This window comes from Ornithodoros turicata, chromosome 6 (genome assembly GCF_037126465.1).
Source record: "Ornithodoros turicata isolate Travis chromosome 6, ASM3712646v1, whole genome shotgun sequence".
NCBI lineage: Eukaryota > Metazoa > Arthropoda > Arachnida > Ixodida > Argasidae > Ornithodoros > Ornithodoros turicata.
The window spans coordinates 3,453,824-3,467,285 of NC_088206.1; the positions used below are offsets into that span (position 1 = coordinate 3,453,824).

At 44.8% G+C, this 13,462-nt stretch overlaps 1 protein-coding gene across 10 annotated transcripts in view; it reads left to right on the top strand.

The window, feature by feature from the left end:
- LOC135398831 (phosphatase and actin regulator 1-like) overlaps positions 1-13,462 on the top strand; it is a 50,290-nt gene that overhangs the window by 31,830 nt on the left and 4,998 nt on the right. For 6 of the 10 annotated variants that reach the window (XM_064630334.1, XM_064630339.1, XM_064630336.1 and 3 more), the window contains 7 exons: positions 2,210-2,404; positions 4,356-4,454; positions 7,693-7,815; positions 8,936-9,130; positions 10,600-10,954; positions 12,447-12,634; positions 13,261-13,438. In XM_064630334.1, the coding sequence (XP_064486404.1) occupies positions 2,210-2,404; positions 4,356-4,454; positions 7,693-7,815; positions 8,936-9,130; positions 10,600-10,954; positions 12,447-12,634; positions 13,261-13,438 (1,333 nt within the window). Of the gene's footprint in view, positions 1-636; positions 861-2,209; positions 2,405-4,355; positions 4,455-7,692; positions 7,816-8,935; positions 9,131-10,599; positions 10,955-12,446; positions 12,635-13,260; positions 13,439-13,462 lie in introns of those variants that run through there. The other 4 variants (XM_064630338.1, XM_064630335.1, XM_064630341.1 and 1 more) reach the window with 4 other exon arrangements.

The window sequence follows — 13,462 nt, forward strand, 5'->3', positions numbered from 1 at the left end:
GCTAATGCAGTGCATGTAGGATAGGTATGCGATCTAGTAGCCGCGTTAGCAGCGGACCGTAACCCTTCGCGACTGGATAATGGTGAGATACATCAATTCCGTAATGGTTCGAAGAGGTTCTGCTAGTTCTGCTTCAACCATCGCGCGCGTAAGTCCTTCCCTCGCAGCCTTGACCTTACAGAGCCTGTTACGGTACACTTCAGACGCCCTCGCATTCGATGCACCGTTACGTCCTACACGCGTGAGAATACGGTCTCTCTCTCTCTCTCTCTTATTTCTTTGAAACTTGCATTAGAACTATCGTCTGTCATGAAATAAACGCGCTTTTGCAGAAGTCAGCTTTTGAAAGCGCTGCAACACGCTTGCAGGAGATTCCCGGAGCCTCTCATAAAAAAAAAAAAAAACTCTTGCATATGTTTCCTCTGACACTCCTTAGTGGGTGCTCACTCGAAGTTTTTGGCCGTCATTGCCGCGTAACCAAAGGGAGGAAAAAAAAAAAAAGATTTTGCGATGGTTCTTGGGGCAGAGAACGTCGTCTGCAGCGCGAGCGGACGTGGCGCCCTCTATGGGGCATTTCAAGAATCTTGGCAGGCCACGTGATGTTTTTATTTTTCTTTTGGCTCTGAGCAATACGCTGATGGCTTTTTGAGATCACCGCAGTGTGTACTGCGTTTGATTGTAGTCTAGAGAACAGTTCTGAGGCATGACCGTCATGAATAATGCGTCGTCTGCTCGCGGACCAACTTCGTTACCATCGTCTGCTTCTTAAGGCCGCGAGAGACGATCGTCTGCTGAGACAGCCGCCATGGGTGAGCGACGGAGCAAGATCGGACGAAGCCGCAGTGCATTTTCCCTGCGAGGTGTGTCATTGGAAATTGATTTTAATTCCCGATACCCCAGATTCGACCCCTTCGGATGTGATAGTGCCTCGCGATAGGCGCAATGCCACGGGAAATCACGGAAGCCAGTGTCGGATCTGATTTCTCATTTAACTAACGGATTTTTTTTGAGTGCGCCTCCGAGAAGATGTCCGGTATGTGAGTAGGTTTTGGCAGCGCCTTGGCTCATGTTATGCGCGTGGAACGTTGAATCATGTTACAGGCCGTTGACCCCCATGTAATGTTTGAGGTCTCGCCTGTAGATTTCAGGTATTTACTTGTTTGTTTTTACTTACGTCCGTATCGTGACGATACTATCCCGCTGTCGATATGTTTGACTTTGTTGCTCCTACGTTGAGGGTGATAATAAGAAAGAAAAAGACTGGAGGATGAATAAAACAGAACGTAACAAAAGTGAGCCATTGTTGCTAAAAAAAACATGTCAAGGGGTGAGTGATCGACTGACTGCCCGTCCGTTTTGTCGCCGGAGTGACACTTAACATGGTTTATGGCATGTTTCTGTGACTGCGCCTCTATTTCGAGACTTTCTTAGTCACGTGGATCGTTTATCCAATTAGTGACACTAATGAACTTGGCAGGTTGCTTGGATTAGATCTGATACTAGGGCTCGGCAGCGAAGCTCTGTCGTTGTGGTGGTGCATTGTTGTAAATGTCCGTGCTGTGCTGCGGCGACGAGGTAGGATGGTGTCTTGGATTAATTGGTGCTCTTGCAATGTGAGGATTCGTCTTTTCAACCCCACTGGTACTCGAAAAGTAGTCAGTGCAAAATTCTGCAATTTTATGCTTTCCATGTTCTGTAATGCTTCGTAACACTGTTGGTCAGTTCTACACAAACTATTTTGAAAGTATCACCTTTAGTACTATACAACACACGTACAACACTCAACTCTGTTTTATGCACAAAGTGCACATGGTGAGTGATTACTTCAGTGTACTTTTTAACAAAGGTGGGCATTAAACGTTGCAGATCAGTCATTCTTCTAGGTCTTTGTTTTGCAGTATCTGTCACATTTTTTTAGTAAGACTAGAATGACTCAGTTGCGCACACTCTCCATTCCGCCACACTGGTGATGTCCGCAGAATAGAGGAAAACACTGTACACGTGCCAAGTTGCTGCACTGCAGTGTTCTGGAAAGAGAGAGTTTGTTGAAAGGCTGTGCTAAGCAAATTGTTTTTGCAAAATGGTCACTTAACAGCATGCATGATACTCAATGCAGACTGCTCCCCTTTTTAAACCCTGTTGCCCGTCTGAAAATGTATGCGAGAAGCGTCTGTGTTAATCTTCCTTTTTTCTTCTTCTTTTTTTGCAGGGCAAAGGTGCACCAATAGTAACATGAGGACAGGTTCCCTTGGCTCTAATTCACGCGTGCCCATCTCGGGAGGGAGCACAGGCAGCATGGAAGTGAGCAAACATGCCAGTAGGCTAGCTGCCCTGAGTCGCCTCTTCAAGCCCTGGAAGTGGAAGCGGAAACGGAAAAGCGACAAGTTTGAGCAGACCTCACGCAGTCAGTATTGATTCTTGCACCGTGTCCGAATGTGACTTGGCTTGACTTTCTTGATCACAACAATCGTACAATCAAGTAGACAAACATACAGCGGCATTGTCTTCTTGGGAACGTAATGTAGACGTAACGTGACAATAATAACCAATGGACTGACCCTTGTAAACATGATTATCGTGCAGCTCTTTTGCGTGTTTGATAAGTGCAACGGAAAGAAACGTGACAATTTTTCATTCTTCTAAATATCTTGCATACAATACCTCATAAAAGGACTGAGAAAAAATTACGGCCTTACAGTTATGCCCACTTGCAGACTCACTTTGTCAAATAGATACAAGCGGAACCAAGTTTCTCGGGGCCAGCTGAAAGCAACGTCCGAGCCAAGGTTGCATTTTTGAGTTGGTAATCATGCTAGAAAGCTGCGTCGACGTTTCCATCAATGCATCTAGTGTATATAACGTACAAACCAAAGTTGATTTTATTATTTGGCAACCGTGCTTGAAAACTACATCCGTAGTCTGAATAAGTTCAGGTTTTTTCAGATGTGAAGGAACTACATGTTTTGCTGCTACTTTTGACGGTTTGAGGACAACCTATTATTATAACTGTCCCCACGTTAATTTTAGTGTTAGTGAATTAATTGTACGTCTCTACTTTGTTACTCCGTTGCCACATGCATGCAAATATACGCAATGTATGTGCACCTAATGATGTCGATCTCCTATGAAGCTGAAGCGTTCAAATCAAACCCCTACTTTGAGGATGACTTTTTAAATCCAACCCAAATGAAGTTCCGATTTAACTTTGTGTCAGCAGGTCAAATCATTTGTATCCAGATTTATAGCTTCCATGTCAGTTCCAAGTTTTTTTTTTAAGTCCAGATTTGTCATATGAGCCAGCAGATCCAGCAAGTCTCTGACATACTTCAGATCAAAAGCTTTGAAGTACAAAAATGACTTGGGTTCAATGGTTTGACTTGAAATATGAGGTCCCCCCCGTACAGAGATGATCAAATCCATCTGCAGCAAAGAGATTCAGTCCAAATCCCACTATAATTAAATGGCTGTCATTCAATCCATATGTCTCATGTGAATTTGAATCCCGTTTCAAAGCCTCCACATTGTGCATGAATGTGCTGAACCATTTTCTAGTATCACGCCCTGCATTCTTACCTGCACAGTTCCGAAAGCCAACTAAGTGTTTTAGCACCAGCCTCAGCCTCGGAGGATGTTTTCGTAATCCATGCATTAAGAACCACTTGCATGCATATTAGGGGACTGCTTACTTACACACGTCACATCACCTTCCATGAAGGCCATAAACTGTGGGGTACTGTGTGTGCTCTGAGACATGTAAAAGAACCTTCAGGTGGGCAAAATGAATGCAGGGACAGATCACTGTGGCATTACTCATGACTCTCGATAATACATTTGCAAAAAAAAAAAAGAAAAATATCTCAAAATTAGAGGAGTCAAGCATATCACTTTCATAAAAAATTTTTTTTTAAATTTATAAGAATCGACGTATGTAAAAACATCATTTAGATCAGTCTTTTCCATTAAATGTCACTGTCTAGCCCTTTTGCACTTGGTGCAGTAGCTCTTTGTGCCAGCTCCCCAACAATGGACCCCTTTCTATACAGACGACCACACGCAGGCAAAAAAAAGTCACATGTTCTCAGGGACTCCTCACGCCGTTTTTGGCTTCAACGCACCGCGGAGGAAGCGGCAGCGGTGCTGAGTCGCACCACCTGCGTCGCTGTAATCGCACAGTTCGGCTGGTCACCTTTGAAGGGAGTGGTCCGATAAGATAAAGCTAGCTTTGGTTATTCCAGACTGTGTCTGACATTGTTTCCAAACATTTCTGTATCTAGAATTAGAACAAGTAACGTCATGTCATGTTCCATATTGTCTGCCATAATGCTCACTTACGCATTCCCATGTGCAACTTTCAGCCCTCGAGCGCAAGATTTCCATGCGTTCCACGAAAGAAGAGCTCATTCAGCGTGGTGTGTTGCTTTCTGAGCGTGACCTCAGCAGCCCAACTCAGAAAGGTGCGTTTTGCAAGACGACATTGCTCTTCGTTCCGCTCAAAACAAGTTTCACGCTTCCGTCCGTGTCTCAGTGTTTTCTGCCGTTAGTCCTTATTTGAAAGTGTAGCTAGAATGCTTTTTCTGACCAGATATATTCAACGCAACTTGGGGAAATAACGCACGGACCGACACCATTTACCTAGACTTTTCCCGGGCTTTCAGTGCCGTTTGTCACTCCTGCCTTCTTTATAAACTCTGTCTCTGCTGAACTTGCACCCCCTTGGCCTTACTGGGTTCCAAGGTTGCCCGTGCAACTGTTCGCGGGCTACTTTAATAAATGATTCTTTCTTATTTCCTGCGCTGTCTGGCACACTTCAAGGATCTAAGGCCAGGTCCCCTCCTATTCTTCGTTTCTATTAGCACTGACCGTCTGACTAATTCTGTTTCCTCATCTATTCATCTCTTTGCTGGTGATCGTGTCTGTCGTTGTGTCTTGTCTGCTTCTGACCTGCTTGACCTCCAACTTGACCTCAAGAACCTATATTCGTATTTGGACTCTTTCTACGAATGTAACCAAATGCTCACACGCTCCAAACAGCGTTACTATCAATTCTATACTATATTAGGAAGTCCTAATCTTTCTTTATGTATCATTCAGCCCAGTTATCTTTTTCTTTTTTTTTCTTTTTTTTTTATTAGCCACTGCTTGGAACTGGCTTCCTCAGCCGCTTGGTCATGATAAGAGCCTGAAGTTTTCGGGAAATATTGTTTTTCTAAATTCGGGGGATAAAAAATTTGGTAAATAAACGCATGCTGTAAATTCCTGCAAATTTGGGTGGAAAAAACTTTCAGTATGCTAAAGTTCAAGCAGAAATCAGGCTCAGTTGCTCAAACTAACTAACGGTTTGTTACAAACAGTGATGTAACTGCGTTTGCTGCCAAACGAGCTCGTGTGCATTCATGCAGACGTCTCAGTGAGGGCAATTCCCCGTGTAAAAATCGGGGTTTCACCCTAAGGAGGCAACCCTCAATTCGGGGAAAAGAATCTGGTTAAACTCTGAAATTTCAGGCTCTAATCATGATGTATTTAGGCATGAGCTTGCCTGCTTTCTTGGCATTGAGTGATTCCTCCCACTTTGATTTGTGATATGGTGGTGTTACATTTGGTTTGCAGTTTGGGGGGGGGGGGGCAGTATATATCCCCTAGTATGTGCCGTAAATATACCTGTGATTGGAGCAGAAATCATTAAAACAGCGAAGTGGTGGGTGCGAGCTCTGATCATTAAAGGGATGGTTGCAATCCACTCCAGTCGATTTCAAAACTAGTGTCATTTTATTCCTCCTGGATCACTGACCACGGTATAATCTCACTCGAAATAGTGCCGTAATTTGACTGTTATTCGACAAAATACATGACAAGGGCGGACGCCCGGATATTGAGAGTTTATTTCGGAATTTCCTCTCTGGGGAAAATGAGAAATCGTCATTCCCTAAGAACCGAGGCCGCGACCTTGAGAGAAAGGAATGCCGCGCTCCCACTGTTCCTCTTATGGAGCAACGTCACACCATTGCAGCTTCTGAAACAGCGCTGACCTTTTGCCTATTTAAAATTGCCTATTAAATTTGCCTATTTAATATCCAAGCACTTTTCTTACGAAAAAAAAGTAGCCGGAAAGATTGTCGGCCCATACCTAACATAGTGGTATCGGTCTCAACTCTGTCGTGTATTGAATTTTCTTATGTGGTTATTATGTGGTTTCTTATGTGAATTATGGTTACATCGGATGCTCTTTCTCTCTTTACACATAGTGTTCTAATTACATTACACGTGACATCAGAGCTTCCTGTGATGAGCACTTGGTCTCTGAAACTTCTTCAGGGTCAACATACCCTGCGTACTTCACTGCCTGAATTAGTTCAAAGGCCCCCTCCTCCACATTCTGCTTAAGATCACATTTTGGACGTCCCTTCGTCCCCGAGATTCCATTCCCCCCCCCCCCCCCCCCCCCCCCCATCTGACCCAGATTAATCCGTGCGCCAGCATCACGGGGAGAGACCTGTCTGGAATACCGCGACTGTAGTCTCGAAGCCTTTCCTTTCACTCTCTCTCTCTCTCCCCCCCCTCCCTCCCTCTCCCCCTCCCTCCTGCTTTGAGTCAAGCATCTATTTTGGTCAGGGGCACATTCCACCCCTTCTCTTTCCTCCTCCTCCTCTCTCTTTTACTCGTTGGCTGTGAGGGCTCAGTGAGGATGTCCGAGAGCTAGCCAACCGTGCTTTTGCTAGTCTTGTGCGCTCGTTTCCCAGTGAAGACATACATCTCTTTCGAAAAATAGCTTGCTTGTCTTTATTGTGTGCCTGTTTCCGTGATTTGTGCGCGGCGCTTGGATCGTATTGGCTCACTTTGACGGCGTGGCTCACCCGTTTCAATGAGAGGTGGTTTCAAAATCTTCTACGGTGTGAGGGTTGGGAGTGTTTGAAGCAAAAGAGGCTTATGGAGGAGCGTGCTTTGCTGTGTGCTTCTGGTGTGTCCTCATTATTATTTCTGTTGTGTCGTACTAATGTCAGTTGTTCTTTGTGTGTACGCATTTCAATTCACCTTTTCTTTTAATTAGTTATTAGTTATTTTGTTCGCTCGATTTACAAGTTATGGCTTTATGAACGGTACCTTCTGCAACAAAATGCCTCTCCTTATTCCCCCCCCCCTTTATGAACCCTCTATTTCACATGTTTCCGCGACGAATCATGACGATCGTACCCTCGCCCCTTTTCCATCCCCAGCTCTCTACAGCACCGATACGGTTCTGCAGAGTGCTATTACAAGATATTTTCTAAAGTAAATGTGATTCCACCTCACAATGCATTTCCTATTCTTCTAGTGCTCTTCCGCTCATTCCCAACCTCTGTTTGTGGATCCCTCAATTTATTAACAACTTTTTTGAGAAACACTAACTAACTGTTCATAGATTGAGTGTCGGCTGTGCTTTGCTGCGCTGTCCTTTGTTCTTAGCTCGTGCTATGTTTCATGAAAAGTGTACATGTAACTCTGTGGTCATGTTTGCCCCCCAGCAAAGTTTTACTAAAACCAAGCACCCAAGAAACATACGTTTAGGCCTTGCACATTGCTTTTCGTTTTTCTTCTAGCCTTTTTTGCCCATGCATTCCTGCTCGAGCTGCCTCTGTTTAGTGGCTGAAAAAAAAAAAAAAACCTTGTTTCTGCGCATTTTAGTTTGCATTGTGTTTTTGCTCGGTTGTGTTGCAGACATTGCATTCCCCTCCCCCACACAAGCCAATGGGAAACTATCCGTTGACGAGTCAGATCATTGTGCCCAAACTGTGATAGCTTCAGAGCAGGATGAGAGCACTGCAGGACCAACGACTGCAGGTACGTTAAACCGCAGGCTTCCGCGCTTCAACGGGTTCCTCCGCGTTCTACGCTCTGAGTGCCTTCTGTAGGTTTGCGGATTCCTGCACGGATTTCACGAAGCGGGTTCCCGTGGACCTGATCTCTGGTAGCCCGTGCCAGAGCAGAGGGGCAGCCCAAAAACAACAAACACAGTACCATGAGCAAACGTGGTGCTGAAGTTAGTGGACGGGCCAACAGTATTTTATGCTCCGTGCCGCTCTGAGCCAATAAAAACCCAGTATCGGGGTGTTTGGTAACTTTGCAGTGGAGTTGTGAAGCTGTGTTTAAATTACTTTTGTAGTCACTGCTAGGTGTGAAGCTGTAAACAAAGTGTGCAAATCTTCTTGTTATCCGCAAATCCTAGGCAGGGATTCGAGATTCGGGAATCCAAATTCCAGTGCCCAAAACGGCGAATCAAATCTTTCGGATCCACCAATCACATTTGTTTATTTTTCAAATTGGCGCCTCATGAGTCCGCCGAAAGCCTCATTGGCCGAAAGGTGTTTAATTGTTTGTTTGTTTACATTGCTCTGGACTGAGAGTTCAGGCAGGAACTGTTGCATTACAAGCTTAAAAGTAATATGCTTTTGCTTTTGATTGTTGCTTTGATTGTTTGCTTTGTTTATGGAAATAATTCGGGCTCGAGAATTTATGTATTCCTTGTAGTCGATGAACCACACGTTTAAGGAGGACTAATATGGGTATATTGTCTCCTGAAACTGATCTATTATTTAATTTGTTTTTTATTAAACAAAGGTATCATTCTGCTTTAAAACACTTTTCACTAGACCTTTTTTTTTCCTGGCTTTTTAAAACTCTTCTTAAAGCATTATTGCTGTTTGGAATTGGAGCATCAGGTTAATTAGCCTCGGCCAAGTGGAATATAAAGTTTCATTCAAAAAGTGCAAACTTAAACGTTATCCAACGCAGAATTGCTTTAACGGAAAGAATATTTAGGCCGCCACTAGCACATGATTAAGCAGTTTTTGTGGTTTTCATGGTGGATACTGGTGATGCTTTTTCGTATATTGCTAACAGTACTTTTTACAATACTGTCTATGGAGTTCTCCTCTAATTGCTGCTTAATGAAACGTTGCAGCACCGGCTATCCTGCTAGACATGAGCTCACTCCACTTTTCCGAAGTGCCACCGGCGGCAGGGGGAGAACCTGTGGACCACCTGACGCTTTCTACGTTGCCCGATCCCCCCATTGCTGTTAGCGACATCGGTCCCATTCCTCCTCCCCCGATGTTTTCTAATCCCTCTCCCACGTTGGGGCTCAAATTTGCAGAAGGTGAGTTTTTCACAGTGACTTCTGTCTCTCTTCTTTCTTTCTTTCTCTCTTTCTCTCTTTCTTTCTCTCTTTCTTTCTTTCTTATTCGAGCTGGTTGCAAAATATTTTTCTGATGGTCATTTTCAGTGGTCAGTGTCAGTTGAATTTTCTTGAAGTTTGTGAAGAAACGTTATGAAACGTGTGACACTTTCTGCAACGTATTCTACGTCAGAAACTACTTGGCAATGACTGGCTAGGCTTTTGGCTCAGTCTGCTTGTCATTCTGTTGTCTGTTTCTAAATTTACTTATTTTAAAATACTGCTTACTCATTCTTGAGCACTTCAGCAAAAACGCAACTTTCATATTAATCGTACAACATCCAGCACGGCATGCTCAGCGCTGTGCAGTGTCGTTAACTCGAACATGAAGGAGGACCGATTTGTCCGAATGAAGCGGATTTCGAAACAAAGGGGGGGAGCTGCTCTGAATGAGGGCTTGAGGCATGGCAGCACATACTAGCTGCATGGGAGACTTGTCATGGCTCGCTATGCCTTGCCGCACGTAGCGCAAAATATTCATTTGCAGACAAGGATCAAAACATCTCATGGTAGAAAATAATCTGTTATACGCAGCTTCATCAGCCGCGACTCAATGAGCCCAACCCAGTCACAAACCCCGCAAACGCTAATATAGCAAACCCAATTTGAGCTATATAATATATAATTGGGGCAAGACCTTTTAGGGTTATACCAGATTACGCCCGATATTTCCCCCCAAAACTGCCGAGGTCCGAAAGTCATCAAAACTAACACAGAACTTTGGAAACTGTGTTATAAATGTATAAATATGCTCATACAACCTGTCAAAACAAAGACCCTGGTGCCTCTTTGATGTATAGACTAGATATTGATACTCTGCATCTACTGGAGTGTCACGTGTATTATGCCGAGTAAACTGATACAACCAGATACAACCCGGTTACACCCGAATTATTGAAGCAAAATATAACCTGATATTTACCCCCGGATGTTGCTGAAAAATATAACCCACATCTATGCAGCATCAAAGCTATCTCTGTGTTTCTGCGCTCGCTGCTCAATGAGGAGTTCCATTTTTGTAATATTCATACGAATTTTACTTGCATATTTCGTAGGATAAAGTCATTCCGATTGGAGATTAATCCTTGGTAAATATGAGCATTTTAAAGTATGTCCTACGAAATATTTGTTTTAATAATGTATCGCAATTGCAACGTCGTAACTCTTCCATGTGCTCTGTGGAAGTATTTAGCCCATATTAATTGATCCAAAAATAATGGATATCAATTGGTGAAAGTCTTCTGATTTTCATTCTCATAAAATCACTGCAAAGACCTGGAAATTAGGAGCTGCTTTCTGTGCTCATCCTGCGCGTTGGTGCGAAATATCTGACATTTTTGGGGCGTTTGGCCTGAGCTCCTTTCTTCTTTTTTTTTTCCCCCGTTCAACAGTGGCGTCCAGTCTCAACCTGCGGTTCGCTCAGATGGCGGAGAGAAACCGTCAACTGGCTGCGCAGGCAGCTGCCACGCCTCACCAGGAACCTCACCAGGACACGCCCAGTGACGACGATGAAGAAGACGAACCTGTGGACGACGGGCGCTTCGCCAAGGCTGTCTCTCCGCAGGTGGTGCGCAGGTCCACGGGGGGCCCCGCAGGAGCGCAGGAGGCAGGAGACACAGCTCTGGTGGAGGAGATTCCCGCAAAGGAGCCTCCGCAGTGCACAGCAGTGCCGCTGAAGAGTGCGTTGAAGAAGCACCAGGCAAATGGCGCACCAGTGGCATCGGGGGTACGCATAGCACCCAACAGGTGAGTCGGCGAACTTATATAGCGCATGTGTAGAGCCTGAAGTTTTAGGGTTTTAACCCGATTCTTCCCCGAATTTGCACCCCGAATTGAAGGTTTCACCCTTTAGGGTGAAACCTTCACAGTACACCCAACACCCGATGGTGAAACCCTTTAGGGTGAAACCTAAAGGGTTTCACCATCGAAGGGTGAAACCTAAAGGGTTTCACCATCGGGTTTCACCCTTTAGGGTGAAACCCGATTTTTACCCGCCAAATTCCCCTCACTGGGATGTCCGCAGGAATGCATTAACTTTTTTTTTTTTTTTTTTTGGCAGCAAATGGCAGTTACCTCACCGTTTGTACTAAAGCACTACAGTTAGTTTGAGTAACTAAGCCAGATTTCTCCCCGAATTTAGAATACCGGGAGTTTTTTTTCACCCGAATTCGCACGAATTTAGTGCACACGTTTATTTACCCAATTTTTTTTTACCATTTTACCAGTTTTATTTACCAGATTTGCCAGTTTTCGAGGTCTTGTCTGACAGTTGGTGCGGCTCTGCTTAGCCTTACTGCTGGATGACAAGCCTTATTCCCAGGGTTCCGGGTTTTCGGAGTTTATTTTGGGGCAGATTCTGAGGACGGTTTTTGGAGCTAATTACTTTCTAGGGAATTTGAGTTTTTCAAGATTAATTTTTTAGGGCTCGGTTAATACCCGAAATTTTGAAAAAAAAAATTGCAACTTACGCGAATGACTGATACATTGTGCGATGCCATCAGCGCCGTCTTTATGTTTGCGTTCACGGGTGATGCAGTCCGCCCGAGAGGCCTGCTGGTGGGAATGTCCTGCAACACGCGCGTTAGTATTACTGTGTGTCACTGCTTGTACCCCTTGTTTCCCTTCGTAAAAGTGTGTGAACACTTCGCTTTCTTTTTCTTGATGTTGGTTACCTCAGGGATTCGTAACCAGGGTTGCCACCTTTCAGAGTGAAAAAATAACGACTGAGGTAGAATAGAGGGAAAGGAGGAAAGGCTCGTGGGAAAGGGAAAGTGGGTGAGGAACGTTCTAGCTGGCTCGACACAACCACCAACAGCTTTGCACAACCACTGCTCTTGTCCACCTCCGAACACGAGACTTAATGAATAACAATGATAATAATAACAATGAATAATTAAGAAAACGACTGGGGACTGCAGAGTTGGGGTCTGTGCTCCAGATTTATTCAAGCTGTAGTCGAATGTTGAAGGCAAAACCCCACAAAAGCCCCCTATGAAAGGTCTCGAGCCACAAATACCGGCAGAAGGCTGCCGGTATCACCTTCCTACCGGCAGAGAGCGCAAATAACCGGCCGTGCCGGTATAATACCGGCCTGGTGGCAACCCTATTCGTAACGGCTCTTAACAGGTTAATCGTGTCTTCTCCAGGCCTACATAAGAGTGGTCGGTTACAGTGTCTGTCACTTTTGCACCAAGAAATCCGAACGGTGTTTTTGAAACAACTTTATTTCACCGGTCAGGTTGCGAGTAGCCAAGGTGCAACTGCCGCCTGGTGGCATCGGCACCCCTCAGTACCCGCTGCCTCCACCGACGATAACGCTTCAGCAAGACAACAAGGAGAACAGCCGGCCTGCTGCCTACGACTCCGACTCTGACTCTGACGACGGTCCCATCAACTGGAGGGACTATTACGGAGACGACGAACAAGGTATTGGTCAAGGCAATCCTGTCTGTTAAGATCTTTGTTGAGGCATAAAAATCTGTTTGAGCTCAGATTTTTTTTTTAGTAAATGAGCAAGTGTGGTTCACGTTGGCATCTGCGCAAGTAACTAAGGTGAAGAGTTAGGCAAAGGACTTTTTTTTTTAATGCGTTCCTTAGTTTAACGTACAGCACATAATGGGGCATCCATCTAGTAAAAAAAACAAAAAACCTCCCTCTAAAGACCCTCAGTTTTCCAACTTTTGGGGCGTCTTCGCAGGTTGGTGCGTGTAACTAAAGTGGCGTTAAATGAGCAAGCAAATGAGCAATGCAGTGAGCAATGAGCTGCAATGAGCAGTGCAATCAAAGCAGTCCAAAGGCTTAATAGCAGCATGTACAAACAACTGTGGAAATGAAGTCTGCTGTTGCATGTCCTTAGAATCGGCAGAATTTTTGAACTCTGATTTGGGGCCTACTGACATTATGGGTTTCGCAGTAAGTTCTGTCACTATTCCATACGGGCTAAAACTAGCTGGGAAATTCTCCCTCTGGTCTCTAATGATTGGGACTATCAGTTTGTACCCCTTTTTGTTTTGTGTGATGTCACGATGTAGGCTCGTTATATCAGTCAGTAGGGGTTTCCCGTTCTGACGCAGGACGTCTGGCTGCGAAGATTGCACGCAAGGATTCTCTGGCGCTCAAGCTGTCTCAGCGTCCTGACCGACAGGAGCTCATCGACAAGAACATTCTGAAGGTGCAATCTGACAAAGAGAGACAGGAATCAAGGGAGGCTGTCGGGAATAAGTTGATCAGGTAAGACTTGGCGATTACGATACC